Source organism: Pseudorasbora parva, chromosome 2, assembly GCF_024679245.1.
Source record: "Pseudorasbora parva isolate DD20220531a chromosome 2, ASM2467924v1, whole genome shotgun sequence".
In the NCBI taxonomy this organism is placed as follows: domain Eukaryota; kingdom Metazoa; phylum Chordata; class Actinopteri; order Cypriniformes; family Gobionidae; genus Pseudorasbora; species Pseudorasbora parva.
The window spans coordinates 25,999,013-26,010,452 of record NC_090173.1 but is presented as its reverse complement, the minus strand read 5'-3'; the positions used below and the strand labels follow the sequence as shown (position 1 = coordinate 26,010,452).

At 38.2% G+C, this 11,440-nt stretch overlaps 2 protein-coding genes across 2 annotated transcripts; both read left to right on the top strand.

Moving 5' to 3' along the window:
- Positions 1–823: 823 nt before the first annotated feature.
- On the top strand, positions 824–8,393 carry spsb3a (splA/ryanodine receptor domain and SOCS box containing 3a). Its single transcript, XM_067428892.1, has 7 exons — positions 824–979; positions 2,313–2,459; positions 2,625–2,802; positions 2,901–3,088; positions 3,773–3,875; positions 3,987–4,112; positions 6,760–8,393. The coding sequence occupies exons 2-7, from the start codon at positions 2,334–2,336 to the stop codon at positions 7,113–7,115; spliced, it is 1,077 nt and encodes a 358-aa protein (XP_067284993.1). The 5' UTR covers positions 824–979; positions 2,313–2,333; the 3' UTR covers positions 7,116–8,393.
- Positions 8,394–8,670: 277 nt separating this feature from the next.
- mrps34 (mitochondrial ribosomal protein S34) lies at positions 8,671–11,411 on the top strand. Its single transcript, XM_067428890.1, has 4 exons — positions 8,671–8,784; positions 9,584–9,906; positions 9,997–10,039; positions 10,731–11,411. Exons 2-4 carry the CDS (start codon positions 9,589–9,591, stop codon positions 11,027–11,029), a joined length of 660 nt encoding a protein of 219 aa, XP_067284991.1. The 5' UTR covers positions 8,671–8,784; positions 9,584–9,588; the 3' UTR covers positions 11,030–11,411.
- The last annotated feature ends 29 nt before the right edge of the window (positions 11,412–11,440 follow it).

Here is an 11,440-nt window from a genome sequence, read left to right as displayed (position 1 = left end):
TACAGAAGTAAAATAAAAAAAAATAAAAAATGAATTAGGCTTCATTGGCAAACAATGCTTACCTCACAGTCCCAGACTCTATAAAATGTAATTTCTTTCTTTTGATTTTGGGCTAAAGGTGCATTCATGTCATTTCATAATTACCGCGATTACATTATTTAAACTGGTAAAAATCGTCCATGAGCTAGCATTGCCATAAACGCAAGTCCTAGGTCCCAGCCCAGTTCGAGGACGTCAACAGCTCAGAATATAACGTCACGTGTTATCATCTCAAAACTACCTATTACGACATAGCGTGAATTTACTAGAAAATTCATATACTTGATCGGCCTTGACAGCTGGGTATTATGACAGCAAAATACCAGTTTTAATCAAGGTGAATTAACAAAATTGGGGGCTAACTTTTGTAGGTATTTAAAAATGACAAATTTTAGAAAAAAAAGATTGTTCTGAAACATCTGGTCGAATAATCTGCAATAGTCGGTTAAATTACACGTTTGAAATTTGCTATAGAAAATGAAGAACGCAGAAAAGATCTGATTGTCTAATTTAAACAGTCCAAAACGAATGTAGTTAATCAATAATAATACATTTAACTTCTGCCTGTAGCTCATGTACTGCCGCCACATTTGCCTGGATTGGGAAGCGTGCAGTAAACGTCAGAAAGGGGTTTAGCCTTCAGTCTTGAGACAAGTTTGGCATTTAAGTGACAGCTGTTTAGACCTGTAGATACGCGAGCTAAAAAATAAACCACGCCCACTTGCAATTTTCGGCCAATGGGGTCCTGAACGGGAGAGGCGGGACTTGCTAATGTATTGTTTACGTCTGTCGTGAAAGTAGGTCACAGGAAAGAGTGACAGTTAGCTAGTGCCTGTGGACGAAATCCGATTGCCTTCACATATACATACATTACTGTGTAATAATAAAATCTTAAGTTATACGGGACTCCAAGGATCGCGGTGGTATCCGTAAAAGACAGGTAAGTTTGCTTGTGCTTGTCCTAGTGAATGCAGCAGCCAGGATGTAACGTTAGCGCCAGCTAAGCCCGAGAGCCTCCGTTAGCGCCAAGATCATATGGCGAAGCCTGTTGCACTTTCTTATTATTATTATCATATGAACTGGTATAATATTCAAATCCAAACCGTATGTGGTATCACTAGTTTTACTATAGGCGATCTGGTCTCCACTTAGCGAACTAGCCTTCATGTCTACAGACTTGCAAGGTGCCTGACGCTCTCGCTGACCACTTTCTGCGAGGCCTAACAAGAGAACATGTTATTTTTGTCGTGTTAGTTATGCATGTTAGTTTTGTTGGGGTTATCTGTCTCTAGGAAATACAGGAATGACAGTGTTGTCTGTTTACATCTCGCGCGAAATACTACAGTGGCGCATCACGCGCAGAGGGCTTACAATAAAACTCACATTAACATAATGCGTCCTTTTAGTGATTTGAATCTTTAAAATATGAGTACATGAGGTAGAAACAAAAGTTTATGCCTTATATCAAACTAATATATTATACACTACATAATAACACAGTTTTTTTTTTACGCTTGACTGTATCATTTTAACTTAAATTATATTAAACTGACTTAAAAAGATGAGCCGACTCTTGTCTAACTTGTTAAAAAGGTGTATATATAGGTAGGGCGATATATACTACAGTATTTGCCAAAAGAGATTTCTGGATTTCTGTTTTTAATTAACCTACAAAGTTCAAATAAACCATCAAGATATGAGGATTTTTTTGCATATTTAAAATACGAGGGAGGAACTAAACACTGAAGTTGGTTAAGATATTTATCTGACACAATTTTAAAAACTGCACACAAAAAAAACCCATCAAACTACAGCTACAGGTTTTATTTTCCTGTGCAAATAAGTAATATAGAAATGCATAGAAAAAAACTCTTATGTCGTTGAACTCTCACAAATAAAACATTTTGACTCCAAGCACAACTATGCAATATGCAACAAAACACGTTAAGGAAGGTTTTATAATATTTGAATAAACTGTGAAGATAGCACGTTTTAAATTTTCATAGGCCAGACATCACTTTTGGCCACTACTGTATATAGCAATCTCAGCTGCTGTCAGCTAGCTTTAATCTGCTAATATGCGACTAGAATGCATGAAGATGGTAAGATATTATAAACATCATGACTTTTTATAAAGCTGCCTTGAAACAGTGAGCATTGTGAAAAGTGCCAGGCAAATAAATTTGACTTGACAATGTGTTTGCTCCAGCAGCACTGTTTGTTCCCCTTGTTTATGCTTTATGTCAAACAACTGTTCTTTCTTTGATTGACAGGTGCGGTGGCTCCTGGTTGGCATGTCGAGGCGGAGCAGAAACAGCAGGGCGTGGAGGTACGTGTGGAGTGGAATCCGACGGGATGCAGATGCGAGAGCGCTGGTGCTCGCCTCGGAAAGTGACGAGTGGGGTTATGATCGCCAGCAGGTTGGTGTAGATGATGTGGAAATGCCTTTAGATGAGGCAGCTATTATATGTTTAGTCTGAGATGGTCTGAAGTGCTGAACATCACAAGAGCTGTTTCGGTAAAAAAAAAACACTGACAAAACGGACCGAACCTATATCAGATGTTTGCACACATTTGTCCCGCAGTACAGTGATTCTGATTCCGAAGCCGAGTATCCAGCCATTGTGCCGGCGGTCCCGAGCGCAGTTCCTGTAACGGGAGAGTCATACTGCAGTTGTGATTCACAGATGGAGCTCAGCTGTAACCCACGGCTCCGGGGTTACACACACCTGCGAGATTGCCACTGTGGAGAAGACGACCAAGGTGGTGCCACATGCAACATACTTTTTAAAAAAAAGTATTTACTTGATCATGCTTGAGACTAAATTTGTTCTCTTATTGGCTGTTTACTTGTTTGTCAGATTTTGACTGGGTGTGGGATGAGGGCAGCCGGTCATCTGCAACGCTGCTGAGCTGTGAGAACAGGAAAGTGAGCTTCCACTCAGAATATAGCTGTGGAACGGCAGCCATTCGTGGCTCCAAAGTACTCTCGGAGGGACAACACTTCTGGGAGATTAAAATGACTTCCCCTGTCTACGGCACAGACATGGTGAGAAACAAGAGTGCAGATGTGTGCCTATATGCACGTTTTGCGTGGTAGTAATATTCAGTATGTTTTTTGTGAGTAGGATGCATTCTGCTTATTTTGGGCATCTGAAAAGAAAAGGGCTGATTCTAAACTTAGTCTGATTCTAAACATGGCTGACTCAGCACACCAAAGAATAACTGTCAGCATACAGCTAGTGAGGATGAAACTTGCTGAATCAATAGAGATTTCCGAGATGTGAGCCACATTGCATTACTTTTACTTTTACTTTTTGAAAATGTGTACACTCCAGTTCAAAAGTTTTGGACAATGTATTCCTTCAGATAATATGGAATAAATTGGTTTCCACAAAATCATTACATAGCACAACTGGTTTTAATGTTGATAATAAGAAGAAATGTTTTTTGAGCAGAAAATCAACATATTAGAATGATTTATGAAGGATCATGTGACATTATGGACAGGAGTAATGATGCTGAAAATTCAGATTCATCATCACAGTAATAAATTACATTTTAAAGTACATTCAAATAGAAATACATTGTGATAACATTTGACAATTTAATTTTTTAACTGTATTTTTCATTAAATAAATGCAACTTGTTAGCACAAAAGACTTCTTACCAGCCCCAAACCTTTGAACGGTAGTGTATGTGGGTTCATTCTTAATGGTTGAATTCTCTATAGATGGTTGGTATTGGCACATCAGATGTGAATCTGGACAAATACAGACACACATTCTGCAGCCTGCTGGGTAAAGATGAAGACAGCTGGGGTCTGTCATATACAGGTAAAACGGGTTCAGTTCACAAACACATACTTATGCTCAAAACAACTATACTTTACTTGAATGCATAGTGCAGAAGGAATTTTTTTATTGTTATGTATGTGATTTTATCAGGTCTGTTACATCACAACGGTGATAAAGTGAGCTTTTCGTCACGATTTGGACAGGGCTCTATTATTGGCGTTCACTTGGACACTTGGCACGGCACCCTCACCTTCTACAAAAACCGCAAGTGCATCGGTAAGAGCTAATCCTGTGCATGACAAAATGCTTTCAGCTGTGATCTTATCTTTTCTTTTTTCTTTTTGAAACATAATGCACATTTTTAAGTGTCAGAGGTAATATACAGTTGCCAGAAAAAGTATGTGAAAATGGGAATCATTTTAACTAAATAGGATGGATCATACAAAATGCGTTTTTTATTTTATTATGTACTGTCCCGAAAAAAGATATTTTACATATAAAATGTTTACATATCGTCCAAAAGACAAAAAAATTCCTGAATTTATAAAAATGACCCCATTTAAAAGTTTAACCATTGATTCTTAATACTCTTTGTCATTACCTGGATAATCCACGGCTGTTTTTTTGTGATGGTTGTTCATGAGTCCCTTGTTTGTCCTTAGCAGTTAAACTACCCATTGTTCTTCAGAAAAATCCTCCAGGTCCTGCACCTTCTGCAGTTTTCCAGCATATTTTGCATATTTGATCCCTCTCCAGCAGTGACTGTACAATTTTAAAATCCATCTTTTCACACTGAGGCCAATTGAGGGACTCAAACACAACTATTAAAAAAGGCTCAAACATTCACTGATTCTCCAGAAGGAAACACGATGTATTAAGAGCCGGGGGTGAAAACTTATTGAATTTGAAGATCATGGTAAATTGTACTTAATTTGTCTTCCAGGAAACATGTAAGTATCTTCTGTTGCTAAAAGATATTTAAACTGTTAGTGGTTAATATCTTATGACCCAGGACCAGTAGTGAAGAAATGAAGACAGAGTCAGGATTGCAATTAATTAAAAGAAAAATGTACTTAAGAATAGTTTGCAGTTTCAAAAGCAGAAGCCAGATTCAACAAGGAGTTTGTAGGCCTCGCTCTATCATACATACAATTGTCCAAACAGTTATACCGTTTTCAAGGTCTTATCCACGTCATTACTGCAATGTGGATGGTTCTGATTGGCTCAGAGAAAATGCACAGTCATGGTAAATTTCTATTCATGTCAGTTTCCATAGACGTGAATACATGATGCACGTTTCCATAGACATGTCACTTGTTGATGCTTTCACCCCCGAATTAGGCCCATAGTGACCTTCCAGATCTGGAGCAGGCGCCAACTTGCCCAGAACAACAAGTCCACCCATCTCTTAGGGTGCCCATTGTACACCATTCTCAACACTGATCTGTAACATAGAATATTGCGCACATACACAGATACACAGTCTCTCCAAGGTTGGAGCTGATTAAGCTCCAATTCTAACCAGTTCTTACCAAAACATTCTGATAACATGTGCTTTCTTTCAGTGAGTGGGACACACAATAGGCCAGGGAATATTCATAGACTCTTTAGTCTTTCAGTAAAAGGAAATATAAAAGGAATAAAATATAATAAATAAAATGAAAGACAAATTCTTATTTCATCTCTGGAAGCTGGGCTAAGTGAGCAAACTCTATTACTGCACTCCTGACATGTTAGGGCTGTGTGATACCTCAAAAATCCAAACACACGACACCTTGTTGCCAGTGTTTAGTGACAAATCACAGTCACTCCTCAGAGACCAAATATACACTTTAGAAAACAAGAAACTAAAAGCAAAATCATAACTGGATAGAATCATTATAATATTATAGGATGGTGAATATTAATTAAAGTTTTGATTATGAAGTTAATTAGGACATATGCACTATATACAGGTATATTGTAGCAGCCATATCACCCTGTAGCCCAAGACTGGTTTCTCACTGAAGCTAAGCAGGGCTGAGCCTGGTCAGTACCTGGATGGAAGACCAACTGGGAAAACTAGGTTGCTGCTGGTAGAGGTGTTAGTGAGGCCAGCAGGGGGCGCTCACCCTGTGGTCTGTGTGTGTGTCCTAACACCCCAGTATAGTGATGGGGATACTATACTGTCAAAGAGCACCGTCTTTTGGATGAGACGTTAAACCGAGGTCCTGACTCTCTGTGGTCATTAAAAATCCCTCAATGATGTGACGGCAGCCATATTGCGCCAGAACGCTCACCACACACCAGCTGATTGGTGGAGAGGAGACCGAGTGATGAAGCCAATCAGGATATGGGGATTATTAGGAGGCCATGATGGACAGGGGCCAATGGGCAAATTTGGCCAGGATGCCGGGGTTATACCCCTACTCTTTATCGGTGGACATCTGATTGCCCATTGGCCAATTCTTTTTGGCCAAAATCCATTGGAGGATTTTTTTTTGAAGAACAATGGCCAGTTTAACTGCTAAGGACAAACAAGGGACTCATGAACAACCATCAGAGAAACAAACAAACAAAAAAACAGCCGTGGCTCATCCAGGTAACAAAACAGTACTGAGAATCAATGGTTAATTTTTCTTTTTAAATAAAATATATATAAAAAACAAATATGTACAAAATATTTTATTCATGATAGCACTAAATAAAAAAATTACACAGTTTGTATGGTCTCTTTTATTTTGTTAAAATTATTCACATTTTCACTGACAAGCGGTTCACATACTTTTTTTTGCAACTGTATGTGATCTTGAAAAAGAAATGTGTTTAAGACTGTCAACAAAAAAAATGTCGAAGCTGTTTTACTAGCTAGACAAAAAAGAGGGATTTATCACTTAAACCACTATTTTTATAGTAATTTGACTGTATGTTGCATGTGTGGTAGGTGTAGCAGCTACAGAGATGAAGAATAAACATGTTTTTCCGATGGCGTGTTCCACCGCGGCCAAAAGCAGCATGAAGGTGATTCGTTCCGTCTCAGCTCCCACCTCTCTACAGTACCTTTGTTGCTCACGACTCCGCAAGCTGCTCCCCTCCGGAGTCGATGCCCTTCGAGTCCTGCCCCTGCCGCCTGGCCTCAGACACCTTCTTCACTCCAAACTGGGATGGGTGCTAAGCCTGGATCATACACACACCCACTCGTACACACACACCCCACCAGGAGCCTCATCGGGCAGTGACTCTGAGGGCTGCTCCTCGGACCCGGAGGCCTGTCAGCGGAAACGTTGCCGCTGGACCTGAGGCTGCGTGTGCCATGTGCGCATTCACTCAGCTTATCATTATTCAGACATTAGAAAATGTCTCCACAAATAAAGAAGAATCGACATATATAAACACTGGACGTATGCTCTCAATCACAGCGGTGGATAACAGAGCTTGCTGAATAACTTTGAAAAGAGTTCACGGTCAGTCAAGCCTGTTTTACTAGTTTTGTCGCTATATATTCATCTATCATTCAAGGCTCTAAAGGTAGTTTGCCCCATCAGGTGACATTTTGGAGATATATATATATATATATGTATGTATGTATGTACATGTGTGTATATATGTATTTGTATTCATAGTCAGTTTTTATTCTGTAGTGAAATGAAGACCATTAGCTCTTCAGACAAAAAGCAAGATATGAACCTCATAAACCTGTTCTGATGTGGGGAACAATTAACATTTAACCATATGAAACACAGGCAAACACTCATACTGTTTGCATGCACAAAGAATGCAAACAATACATGACACCTTGAGTGAACTGTACATTTCTTCATTACTGGTGTAGAGGTGTCCCTTGGGGACAGAAAACATTACCTGATCTCCTCTGAAGTAAAGCATATTCACATGTCATTCTCCATTACATCTCAGCACTTCAGAGAGCCCAGGTCTGTTCCGTATGTTTAAACAACCATTGTATGTTTTTACTCTATTCTTATTTTATCAATCTTTGACTTACCAACAGACAGCTAGTAACAAAGGTGACGTCATGATGAATATTGTCTGCATAAATGTGTTTTTAAATACCATTACATTAAAATGGTGAAAAAAATGCCTGTGTATTTTGACAGCTTTTGTCTCTAGGAATAACTTTGGGTCCTAGTTGTTACTCAAAGTGTTTGTATTTGAACAGTATTTCCAGAGACATTCTGTTTCCTTGAAAATACATTGATGCAGTTGTCAAACTGACTGATGCTAACTGATGCTTCAATCTGTGCAACACCTCTACATGAGGTTCATATTGAATTCATATGAGGTTTAAATTGCAAGTTTTGTAATTTGTTGAAAAAAAAGTGACTCATGTTTTTGTTATGCATAAAGCACTTTTGCGCTTAATGTATAGGAATATATGCAGGCCCCTAACACTGTTCTACACGTATTGTATGTCATAAGCTCTCTCTCTCTCTCTCTCTCTCTCTCTCTCTCTCTCTCTCTCTCTCTCTCTCTCTCTCTCTCTCTCTCCCTCTCCCTCTCCCTCCCTCCCTTCTCTCACTTCTCCTACAACATACATTAAGCATGGCTTTTTATATCAAGAAAAAATAAGGAAAATTATATATGCATTAAAACAGGGGCAAAATTTTGTTTTGTTTTTGAGATCTTAATAAAGATGTCTAAAAATCAATCAGTGTTTCTTTTATTACAAAATAATACACATAATTTTAGATGATGCATTTCTAATTAATTTTATATAGAATAATATATATCTGATAAAATGTTGCAAAAGCACTGCAGAAGATATTAGGTATGTAGGCCTCACTTTAGGCAGAAAAATCTAAGGATGTTTTTTTTTACCTTTAAATGGTTCGTCACTCTTAACGGAACAGGAACACGCACGCCCACACGCGTTTCGCACGGACTGATTTCCATCACGGACAGCAGCAGCCGGGAGTGACGTAATTGTGTGGAGGTCAAATCAAACCGATAGGTAAGAGAACTGCCACTGACTGGAAAATTGGTTGAAATGTAGTCGTATTTCTATTTATTTAATTCACGTTTCTGCTTTTGGTTGTTGTGCTTTGCGTTCACCTGTATATCTAAAATCGTATGATTTGTTGTAACACGTGCAGCGTGTGTGCCCAAGACTGGTTGTTTAGCCAGTCCTTTAAACGTCTACCTTAGTTTAGAGTTTCTTTTTGATATATTTTACGTTTTACAATTAGCATACGTCCAAAATAATGAGGAAGTATTGGCAAAATTGATACTTAACGGTTCCTATGTCATGCGCATTGTTATCAGTGGATGGATAACTGCAAATTACATCTCACTAAAGTGGCCTCTTAATATGCATTTAAACGTATATCGGAATGTGTTCATTTGAAGGAAAGCTAATTATTATTTACACTTACGAGTGTTTTTGTAACACATTAATAAGTGTATCATGCTTAATTGACTCATGGAATTGTCATATAATGCTTTCTATTAATTAACTTGTACACAAAGACTTCAAAATATTTAAGCCTATTTTTAGTTCATTTTAACTATTTGTGAGTTCCTTGGTTTTTATATACAGTGAAGTGCAAAAGTCTAAATTAAGTTAAGTTTAAATGCTTTTATTTTGTATATACATTTTCTTCACTAGTTCATTTCAGGAATTTCAGAAAGTTTCAATATTTACATTATATACTGTTTTTTTGCATTAACCAAAGCAGCACTTGAACTCCACAGGTTTGTGTGAAACCTAATGTGTATATTTTGGTGCTTAATTGTTTTTAATGGTCATCCAGGTAACATGGTGAAGAAAAAGCGCCTAAGGCTTATAGCTGAGATGGCACGGAAGATCCGGGCCTACCGGGAGCTGAAGAATCGCCCCCGGGACTCTCAGCGCTATGCCTTAGACTACGACACCATGACACGGCCCTTCACTGGTAAAAAGCTGCCAGTGTTGGCTTGGAAGGATGTGAAGAGAGAAACCCGCCTCTTTACATTACTAGCTGGCATGCGTATATTTGGTGTAGGCCGGCTCTTCACACGCAAATCATGGCTGGACGAGCATACAGAGCCATGCTACTGGAAAATAACAAAAGTCAAGGTGGATTATACAGCAGAGGTACGTTCTGGGTGTGTGATTACTGTAATTGTACAAATGTTTATGTATAAGTGCATGTGTGATTCCAAACACTGATGTTTTCTCCTTTAGAACATGGATCATGGGAAAGCATGGGGCATTTTAACTTTTAGAGGTAAGAAAATACATTTTCTCTAAACACCTATTTAATACACAACCATAAACAAAGGCAATTATTTTTAATAAAAGTTACTTCCTTTAAAACTCTTTCTTCTTTTGTTCTGCCCTATGGCTTCTACTCTAGCTATGTACTAATTTGATATTTATGGCATTGCTAATATATTTATGATCAATTGTTTTGAAAGCTACTTTGGATAAAAGTATATGCTTAATGAATAAATGTAAATGTAAGACTGAGCACCTCAGCACTTAATATTTTACAGAGATCGATGTATCACGGTTTCCACAAAAATATTAAGCAGCACAACTGTTTTCAGCATTACTAATAAAAATAAATGTTTCTTGAGCAGCAAATTAGTTTATTAGAGTGATTGCTGTAGGACCATGTGACACTGAAGACTTGAGTAATGATGCTGAAAATTAAGCTTTGCATCAAAGGAATAAATTACATTTTAAAATATATTCAAACAGCTATATTTTACATTGTTAGTCTGTATTTTGTTCAAATAAATGTAGCTTTGGTTAGTATAAGACACTTCTTTCAAAAACCTTAAAAAATGGTAGTGAATAAGTGACAATGTTACATGTTTTCAGTAGAATTATACAGAGTTAAGAAATGTAGCTAGTAAACAATTAGCAAATGTAGCAATTAAATGCAGACGCCTCATAGTTTGGATGTGTTTCAGGTAAAGAGGAGCCCACAGAGCGTGAAGTGGATAAGGTTATGTATCATGACTGGCGGCTGGTGCCCAAACATGAAGAAGAGGTCTTCAAGCGGTGTGACCCCGTCCCTGAGGCCCCTGTCCGTTATGTGAGATACCCTCCTCTGCTGCGTGCCATGATCCTGGCCCAGCAAGCCAAAGAGCTGGGTGTGGATGCCAGCACTATCCCAGAGCCCTCTCTACCATTGAAACGGGATGTAATGCTCAATTATGAGTACTTCAGGAGTCAGGATGAGAAAAAACGAGAGGGGACACCTGTCTGAGGCTAAGGTCCATTTGAAGGTTGTGCTGTGGAGATCTGGGTTCTGTTGCAGTGGTCTTGATGGAAATTTCTTTTGTTCCTATTTTTATGGGCACTGCTTGGAGAAAAGGCTGGTTGGTGTTTAATGCCATGTTTTATTAGAACAAAATACAGCCAAGTGTTCATCTATCTTCCTTGGATTATGTGGCTAATTACTAAGAGGGAGAAAAGGGAGATTTCTTTACCACATTTGGACTGGTGACCTAAACCGAAATTATAATCCTCAGTGGAAAGACTTATCTTTGTTAATATATGTGTAATATTCTTTACAATATTTGAACTAAATATGATTGAGTTGTATGCATTGTTACAAATACGGAATAAATTTGAATGGACAAACTGAATTTGGTGTAATTTTATAGTAGATCATGAA

Coding starts and splice junctions, on each gene's coding strand:
- spsb3a (XM_067428892.1), top strand. CDS start 2,334: ATGTCGAGGCGGAGCAGAAACAGCAGGGCGTGGAGGTACGTGTGGAGT. Junction 2,460..2,624: donor GGGGTTATGATCGCCAGCAG/GTTGGTGTAGAT, acceptor TTTGTCCCGCAG/TACAGTGATTCTGATTCCGA. Junction 3,876..3,986: donor CTGGGGTCTGTCATATACAG/GTAAAACGGGTT, acceptor TGATTTTATCAG/GTCTGTTACATCACAACGGT.
- mrps34 (XM_067428890.1), top strand. CDS start 9,589: ATGGTGAAGAAAAAGCGCCTAAGGCTTATAGCTGAGATGGCACGGAAG. Junction 9,907..9,996: donor AGGTGGATTATACAGCAGAG/GTACGTTCTGGG, acceptor TTTCTCCTTTAG/AACATGGATCATGGGAAAGC. Junction 10,040..10,730: donor GGGCATTTTAACTTTTAGAG/GTAAGAAAATAC, acceptor GATGTGTTTCAG/GTAAAGAGGAGCCCACAGAG.